A 13,778-nucleotide genomic window follows, 5' to 3' on the forward strand; every position below is an offset into this window, starting at 1 on the left:
GTCTCTATGTGTGCAGACCCTGTGTACTGAGGATGCACTGTCTGAATGTATGTGTGCAGGTATGTATTGTGCTGTGTGTGTGCATGTGTGTACACCTCTGTGCATGCATCAGTGAATTAACTCCATGTGCATGTGTCCTTGTGTCTGCACAGGTGTTGTGTACATCTGCTTGTGTGCAGAAACATGAAGGGAGGAGGTTGAGAATAAGCTGTAGGGAGCAGTTCAGGAGAATCCCCAAGATGAGTGGGGTATTTAGAAACTGGATCCACAAAACGAAGCAGAAACCGAGAACCAATTGTCCCATGTATGCAGTCCCCCAGGCTCCCCTCAGGACACAGTGAAGTTTGTTCCTCTGAGAGGCAGGGAGAGGGAGGACGCGGACACAGAGCATTTCCCTGCAGAGGTTCTGCTCAGGCACAGGCAGGCTCCTACCTAGGGGCCAAGCTGGGGGTTAATTCCTCAGAATCAGGGCCTCCAGTAGGTCAAGTACAATATTTGATGCTTTCCTGAGGCCAGAGTTCATGGGACAGTGCCTGTGGTGGCAGAGCGCTGTGTGACAGGGTGATCTCTGGGCTCCACCCATGGGGCCATGGCTTTGAGAGGGAGAGGAAGACATGAGCGTGAACCGCTCAGCGTCAAAGCAGCCTGGTGCTTGTATCTTGCAGGAATTTGCTGACTCTGTGTCCCAGATGGTCACGCAGAAGTTCCGTGAGCTGACAGTGGGCCTGACGTCCGTGCACGCCCGCCACAGAGCGCTGGCAGGGATCGTCATGACCAAAGGTAAAGTCTCATGTCTTTGCTGTGGGATTCTCATCTCAAGGAGAGGAAACTAGCATTCACCTGATCTTAGGAAACAGGATTCTCTCTCCCATCCAAAGATGTGAAAGGAAAACAAAACTAGACACAGAGAGATCAGGGACAAATGTGGGACCAGCAAAAAAACCATAGTGCCAGTACTTATGTGATTACACCTCCTAAAAGCCATCTCTGCACAGGCTTCTCTCGACTTTCATGAAAGGTAAACTAAGGACCTGGCTGGTCCGTCCCTCATTAGGCCTTTTCCTCACATCTTTTTGTCAGGAAGAGTGGGCAGTGCTGGAGGAACCTGCAAAAGCTGGAATGCAAGATTGGGTGAGGCCACCTGCTAAGTCACTCCAGGCTGGTGGGCAAGGCTTGTTCTCTCCCCGGTCTTCCTTTCCCTCCCTCAACACACTTCCTCTGTGTGCAGAAGGGCAGCCCAGTCCAGAGAATCCAACTCACCTGAGAATGATGAGCCCCTCCTGCTAAGGGTTCAGACCCCCTGAAAATCCTGTCACAGGAGACTGAATGCATCCATTCCTGCCAGGACCCACAATGCTCACAGACAGACGTCCATCCTCAGGCACAAACGATAGAACCAGAGGAAGACATTCGCACCAATGGTCAAGATCATGGCCACTTTTATAAGCCAACATGGGAGAAAATGATGGTTGAGTTTAAGCAATCGGTACTATAGAGAACATTACTGACCTATTCAAAATAACTAACCAACTGATTATTTGGTGTGTTTTTTTAGGTGATCAACATTTTTATTTATTTTTTGCATTCCCTATAATTTTTTTAATTTTTTTCCAATTTTTATATTTAATTATTTTTCAAGTACAGTTTTCTGTCTATTACTCCCATCCTATCCCACCCCCACGTGCTCTCCCATTTCCACCCTTCTCATTTGTTGTCCATGTGTCCTTTATATTTGTTCCTCTAAATCCCTCCCCTATTTCCCCTGAAATTCCCTCCCCTCTCCCCTCTGGTCACTGTCAGCCTGTTCTCTATTTCAGTGTCTTTGGTTATATTTTGCTTGCTTGTTTGTTTTGTTGTTTAGCTTCCTGTTAACGGTGATATCATATGGTATTTGTCTTTTAACACCTGGCTTATTTCACTCAGCATAATGCTTTCCAGTTCCATCCATGATGTTGCATCCAACTGATTATTTTAATTCAACTGTTTTTATAACCAAAGCTTGGCTTGAGTTGGTAACAACATGCTACAAAATTATTGTAAGAATAACTGACTTGGAGTATTTGAGTTTCCCACACATACTCTGCATGTGTAGGAGGAGACTAAGACTCAGAAAGAACTAGCGACCTGATGTCCAAATATATTTGTGGTAAAAATTGATTTAAAGCCAGGTGATTGGCATATTTTTCCATCGTTCTCAACCCCGGGGCCTCTCCCAGTGCTGTCACATGCAAGGACACTGGGATCAGCAGAGGGCACTCAGGACCCTGTCTTCACTTCAGCCAGAGAGTATGTTACTTCACCTTCCCATTTTTGGCATCTTTTAAGAAAGAAGTAAAAACATCTCCTCCCAGTGTAATTTGGTGAGTAGGATAAAGCACACACACTGCTTGAGAGGAAAATCACCTTACAAGGATCACATTCTCACTCAAAGGTGGTTCCATTTAGTTGACGACACCCTTGCATTTGGTGCCATGCGTCCACCTGAGCCATGATCCTCGCTCTGCTTTCACGTATTTGGTGGCATCTGCCTCTTTGTGCAGCACATGACAGAGTCCTCTCTGTCAAAACCGCACTGCCAATGTGGCCCTTCTCCTGTCCAGTGCCCAGCAGACACTAACAGGATGCACCTACGCATTGGGCACCATTCTGCATGCATCCGGGTGCCCAGAAAAGACACAGCCCACCTCAGGATGTAACCACCCTGGAAATAGTCAGAGGTGGCAAGGCAAAAAGCAGCTGCTTAGATTTTAGTCCCAGCTCCACTGGCACCTAAGGACGTGACCTCAGACCAGTCAGGCTCTCTGGGACTGGGGACCACCGAGTGCCTAATAGGAGGGCCATTTGAAGATTAAATGCGTTTGTGCGTACAAGCACTTAGAGAGGTGCCCAGTCCATAATAAGTGCCACACAAGTGCAATTAGTAGTAGGCATACTCTTTCATTTGTAACTTGCTTACTGAGTGCTCACCAGCACTAGAGCCTGTGCTAGGTTCTGGGAAAATCAGAGAATAAAATAGACGAAGAGTCTGACTGCAGGAGTTTTCCATCCTAGTAGGGAATGGGTCCTAAAGAAAACTTTAAATCGAATGCAAAAAGTGTATAAGAGCCCCGGACAGTATGGCTCAGTTGGTTGGAGCATTTGGTTGTGGATTTGATTGCAGGTCAGGACACTAGGTTGTCCAGTACCTAGGTTGTGGGTTCTGTCCTCGATCCCCGTCCTGGGTCTGAGTGTGTACATTCCAGGTCTGGATGTGTACAAGAGGCAACCAACTGACGCTTCTCTCTCTCCCTTCCACTCTCCCTTCCTCTCCCGCTAAAAGCAATGAAACAAATGTCCTTGGATGAGGATTAAAAAATTTTAAGTGTGAAAGAATTATATGCACAGAGTTGTAGGATCACAGAAACAAAATCTTGGCAAATTTTAAAATTTGGAGTGTCATAGATTTTTCTGCCACAGATTCCAGGATAACATAGTTTGAAATGATATCAGCCTGACCCCTGAATGTGAATGAAGAAAGGAGGAAAGGGGGGAGGAGGCAAGGAAAGACACCAAACAGCGTTTCCTCTTTACTGTGCAAAATATTTCTGACCCCCAAAACACATGTCAGTATTATTGGGTGAGTAGTTTTCAATATTTCCCCACTTTGGAGCTGTGATTATCAAGTATCTTTCCACTTTTTTAAGGAAATCAAAGACTTTCCTTGGAAAACAGAAATGTTTTACAAAGCATTGTGGAAAAAATGGTACTTGAAAGTGCCAGTGAATACACTGCTTTGTGTGCAAACAATGTATCTATATGAACCAAATTTATTACATAAAAGTGAGGTTTTATAAGGTAAAGATTCACTAATTAGTAATTTATGAATGCTGAAGAATGAATTGCTGAAATTCATTTTCCTGTTACAGACAGACGATTTAATAAACATGTTGATGAAGAAGAGATTATGGAGAAATGGGCAAAACGACCAATGGAAACATTTTGAAACAGTTATTTACTTAAAGTTGATGTGCCATTCATTCTGAACTCAAATTTGGCTGCTCAAGCAAACTCCTAAGAAACTCTGAGCCCTGGCTGGTGTAGCTCAGTGGATTGAGCGTGGGCCTGCGAACCACACAATCGGGGTTCGATTCCCAGTCAGGGCACATGCCTGGGTTGCAGGCCAGTTCCCGGCAGGGGACTCACAAGAGGCAACCGTACATTGATCTTTCTCTCTCCTTCCTTTCCCCTCTAAAAATAAATAAATAAAATCTTAAAAAAAAAAAAAAAAGAAAGAAACTCTGAGATGGGGTGATATGTCTTATTCTAGTTGCTATCCATACAATTTCCTTACAAAATTAGAGTTTTTTTAAATGAAATTATACAATTGCCCCCTGCATTCTTTGGTGAGATGCCAATTCATCCACATCAATTAGTTCATGTAAAGTCCCTTCCATATATGAGCCTCAGACCACTTTGTAGCCATTATAAAAAATGTGATAGCAAAAAAATACACATATGAAGTTATTACTTCTATCAAAGTTATGCAGTTATGTGATAAAAACTCAGAAGAAAACTTATGAATAAAAAACAATATTCTCCCCTACTCCTCACTAGAGGCAGAAACTTTTAGTCATGTTTCATTTAATTTTTGTTCTCATGACTGTAAATACTATGTTGTTTCTATATTTTGGGTTTTTAATTCAATATACTATCTACTGGCTCACACTGTTAAAATTTGGTGCTTTTTTTACTTTCTATTATTTTTGTGCAATATTTGTAATTTTATATAAATTCTTCAACTTTATTTCTTACACCATCCAGTTCAGATGATCTAACCTCAATTCCTGTTCATAAATCACATGTGACCCATTTACCTTCCCTGATTGGTCTAAGCTGCTTATTTTTGTATTTCTTTCCTCATATAGTTTCTCTGATAAATTTCTTCCTTCATCCGTGTTTTTGTGAAATTTCCAATCTCCCAAATAATCTGTCTGCCTTTTGCCTTTCTTTTCTTATTTTTAATGTACCTTTCACTCTATGTTCTTGGAAATTTCTTCAATTTACCTGACAACTCAACTACCCTTTTTCCCCTGATTTTTACAATCTATATTGCTCAAGACATCACTCCTGTCCTCAGGTTCCTCGTTTTCCAAGGGATACTCTTCGTATTTCATAGATGTGATGTGTCCTCAAATTTCTCCAGGATGACTCGTTGGCAAATCCCTAAGTCCCCTCTGCTCCCTGGTTGCTCTGGGATCAGGCCTCTTTCTTCACATCCAGTCTTCCTCTTTCATCCTGTGTGGGATTTTTGTCTGAAGAGTCTCACTTGTGAATAAAATATTAGGTTGATGGTCTGATAGCACCATGCATGGATTTCCAATTGTGAAAATAGTGTCCAGTTGTGGTTACCTTTTCGAACAAGCTGTCACCCCAACAGGAAGGCTGCCTGGCCCATCTCCCTGTCACTAGCAGCCATGTCCTTGAGATGGTGGGCAGGAGTTGGCCACTGGCAAGGGACCACCCATGGCCAAAAGGAGGACAGTTTTGCCAGGGATGTAAACCTCCTAACAGACCCCTCACTTTCTCAGGCAGTCCTCCAGTTCCTTCAGCAGAAGACTCGCCTTTGATCATCTTAAGAGGTCACTTCCAGTCAGGGAGGGGTCCTCTCCACAGAGCACTTGCCCTTGACAATACAGTTAAATGTCTCTTTTCAGCACATGAGGACGACTGTGTAAGTCCATCTTCACAGAAGCCTCATGGTGGAGAACGGGAGGGGAGTACCTCCCAATATTCCAGCACCTCTATCTTTCCACTTTCCCCACCCCCAGATGACTGGGAATTACTCTGGCTGTGAAATTAGAAGTAGGGCCCTTTTGTTTATGCCCAGTGGGGATTGGGAAGATAAGTGAGAAAAAAGGAACTAAACAGGAAGCCCTGAACAGAGACTTATGCTACAATGAGAAATAGTAAATGACCGTGTGGATGTCAAGGAACTGATCCGAATGACTCTTAAGTGGGGATGGAGACATGTGAAGGTGGTGACAAGTCTCTGCAGATGCGCTCAGATTCATGGCCACTGCTCCTCAACCAAGTAAGAACGTGATGCACAATTGATTTTAATTCTGTTTAAACCACAAGACACAGGATAGATTTTACTACTGACCCTGTGTCACATGCATGCTGACTTGTGTAAACAAAATGTCTCTCCTTACGATCCATCCCTGACTGGACGTTTGGCCCACCCCACCCCCACTCCTGCTCATTTAGAGATAATCACAAGGGGTTGATCAATGCCACCAAAACTAAACCTGCTAAAGAGAGGGCTAAATCCTTGCAAAATGCCTTAATTTACTCCTGCTCAATGAGGAAGGTGCATCTAAGGAAATTCATAAAAAGGGGAAGACAATAATATTTATCTGCATTCTTTTGAGATCAGGTACCTCCATTAAGGCTATTCAGATATTTTTGCATTTTTTCAATCATTAAGTCATAACCCATCATTTAATTGCTCAAAATGTTTTATTGAGGGGAAAAATAACCTCAACACTGTATTTTGGAAGGAAGGAAGGAAGGAAGGAAGGAAGGAAGGAAGGAAGGAAGGGAGAGAAGGAAGGAGAGGGAGGAGGAAGCTCAAGACAATTCTTGCACATTACCTGTTATAGGAGGAGTTAGTTATCTTTGGCCCCCATGTATAACTGGAGGTGTAACAAACATATTCTGTAGGACTTGGACTAAGAATCAAATGTGGAGCTGGGTACAGTTGTAGCCTTTTGAAGTCCTCCGGATTTCCAAACATGTACACAGGGAGGGTCATGGTTTGTACTCCCCTCTTACTTAGTTGACCTGTAGTTAAATTTCCACAGTTGATTCGTCTGCAGTAGTTGGCCCTGCTCTGCCGTAAACACTGGAGAAGCAAGTGGTGTTGCTCTCTGACCCTCCCACAAATCAGACCATGGGGAATCCCACAGAGGAAATTCAGGGTCTTGAGGTCTCCCCCAGTGCCTTTGCACAAACACAGCCGCTTCCTTCTCATCTGTGGCCACTCAGGGCATGTCTTCCTTACACACCCCTACATCTATACCCTGTCACATTGCCCACACACTCCTGTGTCTACACCTGGTCTCTTTCCGCTGTGTTGGGCTTTGGAAGTCCTCAGGAAGGAGGGCTCTGGAGACACCCCAGAAGGGTCCTGGGGAAGGGGACTGTCACCTGTGCTGACAATGAAGAGGGGAAGCAGATAGGGCCGTGCTGCCCAGGTCAGAACCCCCAGGAGTGAAGGTGAGAAAGGAAGAAAGTGGTAGCTCCCACAGGAGGCAAGGAGTCAGCTCTGGAGTCACTCCTTGGAGAGGGTCCAGTATAAGAACAAGACAGCAGTCAGAAGAATCAGGAGACAGGAAGGATGGGGGATGGGAGATGGAGGCAGGGGGTGGGAAGCATCCTCAGCACCTGCCTGTACTGGCAGCCATTAGCCAAAGAGTGTTTTAAGTCACCAGCCACTTGTGCCCAGAGTAAATCTCAGAAAGAAAAGAACAGAACAAACTAGGAGGTCAACAGAGAACTGCCTGTCAGAAAGACAGAATCCAGGGGCTGATGAGATTCCCCCTTTGAACCCCTTCAAATATGTCCCACATCCTCCTTCTTACAAACGGAGAACATAAAGAATATCAAGTGATCACTCACAGAGGGGAAAGCTCTTCACTTAAAATATTTAGCCCATGAATTATGCATGAGTTCTGCTTCACACTCTCATTATTTCTGGGTTCAACTCCAGCCAGGCATCCTGTCAGTCATCCTGCTTATCACTCTCATCAGCTGCTGCATGCATGTCCCTTTGAACTAAAAGAATGGGTTCCTAATGGGGCGAAGTGCACACTCCACCCGTCCGAACAGGAAGATAAACAGAATTGCCAACCTACTAATTGCAAGAGTGCCTGTCCTACTTTCTTGGGAGTAGGATGCTAAACATAACATCACCATGTCTACATCCAGTGAAACCTTCACAATGCTGCTGTTTGAGGACACAGCTAATAACCTCCTTGTAAACTAACCTGGCCACCTCGCATCTTCTAATCTATACCGAGTATAGATTAGAATGCAAGTGTGATCAGAACGCAAGTTTGTGCATTCTGAAGTTTATCAGTTATGAGACACACCTGACTGCAAGGCACAGATAGTAAGTAGATCAGCACTGCCTTAAACAGATTCCCACCTGATTAGTCTCACATAACCAGCAGGCTGGACACTGGGGGCTGCTGGCTCAGGTCTGGCCCCTCGTGGTTTCAGCATCTGTGATTCTCCTGGCTTTCCCTCATCCTTCCCCAAAATACTGCCATCCTGCTGTTGCCCCCTTCAGGCAGGGAAGAGGAGGAGGCGCCCTGCACTCCCCATCAGAACTTTGCTGAACCAGGTGAGGAAAGAGGGTTGACCTCATGCTCAGGAAACCAGCCAAGAGTGACTCCTGTCTCATTGCAGCCCCAACTCCCCCAGTCACTGACTTAATTCTGAGCAATAACTGAGTCACCAGCTCTGACCGGAAGAGAGGAGAAAGATCCGTGGGGACAGGAAATAGGACTGCAGCGAGTCTGCCCTAACCCCCGAAAGTTAGATTTGGAAATGCTGAGTTAATTTATTAGGAAAGTGCATCAGATACATTGTGACCATATAGACAAAGTCAACCCAATGGCTGAAACGCCATTCTTAACGTGTCCATGTTGTCTCACACAGACCCCCATGTTCCCAGCCCCCACCTCGTCTGAGCCTCCCAGGGACCTTAGCACATGCAGCCACCATATCATGAGTTAGACCGCCCAGAGACCCCCAGAACAGCCATCAGCCCTCCACAGAGCCCACTGAGTTTGGGAGAGCTCGGTTCCTTGGGGGGAATCCCATTCACCTGTCAGCCCTCACGCAGGTCAGGATGCACCAGCAATCGTCTATTAGTGTCGGTCTCAGCACCACCTCTGCGTCTCCTCGGTGCCCTGAAGCTGTACGGTCCCATGGGGTGAGCAGCGTGTCCTGGCCATACCTGACACAGCAGACTCACCTGCGTCCACTGTCCCTCACCCCTCGTCAGGCTACGTGGGGATCTCCATCTACAAAATAAGCCAAGTCATTTAGGAGAAAAGAGAAGGGGTGGTGCTAGAACCATTCATTTCTCGTGGTGCCCAGTCCAAGCCCCCCCTCCATCCTACCTTGGCCCCCATCAGGTCCCAGAGCAGGGGCCACTCTCACTCCTCCCCAGGGTGCTGACATCAGTGAACAGGCTGGCAATCCCGAGGGAGAGGGACCAGACCCTGGGGCGTTCCTCTGAAGGAAATTAATGTGCATGTGATTCTGTGCTTGCTCTAACCACTGAGGACCCTTAGAAACCCAGACCTGGTTCACGGCTCACTCACAAAATTCACCAGTGTCAGCACTTGGGACTCACTGATAAAAATGCCCACTGTCCTTTAAAACAGAAACAGCAAACAGCCCTCAGTCCCCCAGGGGACCCACACAGCAAAGTTTCTCTGCAGGCACCCCTGAATCTGGTGAACTCCTCATTGGGCAGTTACATGAGCAAACTTTCAATGTCTAAGAAATTGTTTCAGATGCTTAACCAAATCTTCCACTTCATATGCTCCACAAACATGCAAACACCTATTTAAATGGGCGTCTGAGATGATCTCAGGGCCCAGGGTAGGGGGGCACCCTGCACTTAGCCAGACACAGCTCATTCACTGAGACCATGTCCCTCGGACAAGCTGGCCATTCGGGATCTTTCAACACCATCTTTTGTTCCCATGTGTTTTCAAGACGCACCTTGACTTCTCCCCACACCCCACCCTCTCAGGAGGCGTCCACCAATGTATCCCAGCCTGCATCACACTGAGGTACTTCTCTCCAGTGTGTCTGCCTCCTTCCCTAGCTGCCAGCCAAAGTGACAAAAGTTTCAGACCTTCAGATTTTAGTTTTACATCTCCACTCCCTCCAATAAGTTAGGTGTTCCATGCCCACTGAGTGAATGACATAGATAAAAGGCCTTTGAGGTCATAAGGCAGGAGCTATCAGTGAGACTCATCACTGATTTTTGGTTTCACCAATAGCTCAGTGCCACAGTCGGATGTATTTTTAAGAATCTCTTGAGCATGCTCTGTTTACCAGCTATTCCTAACAAGCCCCCCTGTTCTCCTATGACTAACATGAGCTTTATAGTCAATATAAATAATAAAAGAACATGTGGTCTTTAATATTATTCTAGCAATAGGAATTATAGAAAATGTCTGGTTGCAGATACAGGAAACAAAAGTGATTACAAGGGAATTGAAGTACATGGTAAAATTATGGTATTTTTATAATGTTCCTAAAGGCACATGTTAAATACATGACATGATTTTAATCTTCAAAAACTCAATAGCCCTAGTTTTGTCCCCATTTCCCAAATGAGACAATGGACAAGCTCACCTGACCAAAGTACCAAGCAAGTAGAATCAGGGTCGCCTGGCTCCAAGCTTGTGCCTAGAAAGGGTCGGTCCCTGCCCACCTCATCATCCAATGCCCTATGCAAATTGTTGCCACTCATAGGGTAACACACAAAACTCTTACATATCACTTTCTTTGCTCCTAAAGCCCACGCGTTTGCAGTACTTAAAGAGCAGAAGCTCTGGGGACACTGGTGTCTTTGGGTAGTGGAGGCGGCCCCAGACCAGGACCTGCGTGGGGCAAAAGCTCCCCTGTCCAGAGTGAAAATACTTTCCTTCAGTCTTAGTTCAGTCAAACCAGATGCGCCTGAGTGGCATTTTTAAAGCCTCTTGATCTCAAACTACTTAGAGGGAATTTAGAGAATATAAACAGAAACTTAGACGAGGAAGGGATGGATTCATAGGAGAAGACTGTGAATAGAATGTGAACAACCAATGACTAGAAGTGAAACTGCAGGAAGTTCTCTGCAAATATCCAGAGGCTGTAGACCACTGGGAGGCTGGGCCTGGGAAAGGGAGTGAAACTTCACACCGTTAAGGCCACTATGGAGGAATCTTTCCTACTGCTGAGCTGAGACGGGACATCTTGGAAACACTACAATGTGAGTCATTAGACCCAATAGACACAGTGCTGGATAATAAGGGCTTGGAGTTAGTTATACACCACAACTCAGGCAGTCTTCTCAGAGTTTGAAGGCTTTACCTTTCTGTCTCTAATTTCTATTTTTTTTAAATATTTGTTTCTTTGGCATGGGTTGCTATATCTTGCTTTCAGTTTTAGGAGGCCTGTGGTCAGGCACCAAAGCAAAATGAAGGCCCCCATGCTGCCTGCTGTGCTGTGAGGAATGGTTCCCGGTCTCTGACCCAGGAACTCGGGTCTTCCTACAGAATCCATGAGACAGTAACAGGCTGACTTGCCCACTGGTGCATAGGGTAGAGTCCCAGACCCTGACAGGTACCCTCCCCGAGTCTTTACACTTATGCAAGAAATACGTATGAGTACTTCTGTTCCCTTTTTCAACACCTCTGGCTTTTCCATGGTATAACATCTTAGAAATCTTTCTACATCTGTAGAGAAGTTCTCTGTGCTGTCCTACAGTTCCAAGGAGCCCAGGATACAGATGTCTACATGTTAACCAGCCCCCTGTTGTTGGGCACTCAGGTCATTTATTACTTGCTATTATAAATGTTGCTGAGGCAAAAAGCTTTTTTACACGTGCAGGTGTGTGGGTAAGATAAATGTCCAGGAAAATAATTGCTGGGTCGAAGGGTGTATTTGCTTGTCAACTGAAATTGTTCAATTGTCCTTCAAATGTAATTACCCCCATAGAGTCCTCCAGCTATTGTAAGTAGATGCTTCCCCATGGCCATTCCAACTACACATTGATGAACTTTCAGATGTTCCCAGTCTGAGAGATGTAGAATTATATTTCATTGTATTTTAACTTGAATATATACATGTATGTATAATCAGTGAGATTGAATGTCTTCTCATATATTTAAGAATCATTTTATATTTTTTCTGTGAACTGTTTTTACATAGCTTTTTCCCATTTTTCTATTGGCATATTTTTTCTAAAAGCTTTTTTATATATTCTAGACAAAATGCTTTTTTGTGATATAAGTCGTAATATATTCCCATTTTTAATTGTCTTTTTGCTGCCTTTAAGATATTTGTCTGTGCAGAGTTTTTTTTTGTTGTTATCTTTATGCATTTGAATATAACAATCTTACTGCTTTGGGACTCTGAATTGTAATAAGAAAGTTCTTTTACCCACCAAATTTATAAAGAGATTATCTCATGTTTTCTTCTACTATGTTTACAACTTTTTAAAATCACCCAAAGTCCATAGTTTACATTAGGGCCACTCTTGGGGTTGTACATTCTGTGGCTTTGCACAAATGTCTGACATGTATCCACCATCACAGTATCACGCAGAGTAGTTTCACTGCCTTAAAACCCTTTGTGCTCCACCTGTTCATCACCCACCCCACCCCTGACAACCCCTGGTCTTCTACTGTCTCCATCGTTTTGCCTTTTTCAGAATGCCATGGAGTTGGAATCATACCGTATGTAAAATTTTCAGATTGACTTCTCTCACTTAGCAACATGCCTTTCAGGTTACTCCAAGTCTTTTCATGGCTTGATAGCTCATTTCCTTTTTGTGCTGAATAATAAAATACCTCATTGATTTCATATATTGCCATTTATTGATCCATCCACCTACTGAAGGACATCTTGGTTGCTTCCAGGTCTTGGCAATTGTGGACAAACTGCTATTACCGTCTGTGTGCAGTCCTTTATTTTTGCATCTAAACTTTTGATCCCCTGGAGTTTACATGGTGTAAGGTAGAGACGCAACTGTATTTTTAGGTGGTTCTTCATTCATTAGACACCGTTAATGAAAGAGTGGCTCTGCCCCTGAGGTAGAGTGTTACTAACCTCACCCCACTCTAGATTCCTGCATGAGTTTGGATGAATGTCTGGACTCCCCGCTTCGTTCCATTTGTTGGACTTCATGCATCAGTACCCAGCAATTTGTCACTGAGCCTTTATCACCTGCTTGATATCTATTAGGGGCTTGTCGCCTGGCATCAGGCCTCTTCCTCCCAATTCTCTGGATTGCCCAGTAGAATCAGCATGCATGGCTCAGAAACAAAAAACAGAACTATGCTTTCAACCAGGTTGTCTTTACCAGAAACGAAGCCCACGTGTTCCTGTTGGAATCCCGTGAACCCTATCGGCCACTTTAGAGAGAACACAGGATGTCAGGTCTTCTCCCCAGGAATGTGGCCTGCCTTCTCTTTGTGTGAGTTTTGTTGGTGTCTTCCAGTCAGGTTTTGATGTTTAATTATCATTCTTGTTCATTTTTTGTTAAATGTGTTCCTATTATCTTCTTTGCTGTTGCTGTAAATGGAGTCATTTCTCCTCTATGGTTTCTCACTAGTTGTTGGGTGCAACATGAAAGCTATCGATTTCTGTGCATTAATGGGTACCCTGTCACCTTACTGATTCTTACTCTTTCTAGCAGTATTTCAACTGGGTTCTCTGGAGGTTTCCACATATACAGTCACCGTGTGTTCAAACAGCGATCATGTTACCTGCTCCTTTGCAATCATCATACCTCTAGTTCCTCTTGTTGTGTTGCTAATAGCTTCAGTGGGTGTTAAATAATGAAGTTACAGTGGGCATTCTTGTCATGCTTCTGAATGCAGTAGCAAACCCTCTATTGTTTCTCATTAAGCACAATGCTCTGTGTGGGCTTGTGTGTATCCATCCTACAGACAATATATGTCTACCTATATACATGTGTTTGTATATGCCTGTCTGTATATATT

General features: G+C 44.5%; 1 protein-coding gene across 1 annotated transcript in view; it reads left to right on the plus strand.

Annotated features, from left to right (window-relative positions):
• Positions 1-13,778, plus strand: part of ADARB2 (adenosine deaminase RNA specific B2 (inactive)) — a 454,763-nt gene that overhangs the window by 392,784 nt on the left and 48,201 nt on the right. The window contains exon 4 of the mRNA XM_037031882.1: positions 666-780. Coding sequence (XP_036887777.1) covers positions 666-780 — 115 coding nt within the window. The remainder of the gene's footprint in view (positions 1-665; positions 781-13,778) is intronic.

Source organism: Sturnira hondurensis, unplaced genomic scaffold (assembly GCF_014824575.4).
Source record: "Sturnira hondurensis isolate 20B ecotype Veracruz unplaced genomic scaffold, ASM1482457v3 Scaffold0021214, whole genome shotgun sequence".
Classification (NCBI taxonomy): Eukaryota; Metazoa; Chordata; class Mammalia; order Chiroptera; family Phyllostomidae; genus Sturnira; species Sturnira hondurensis.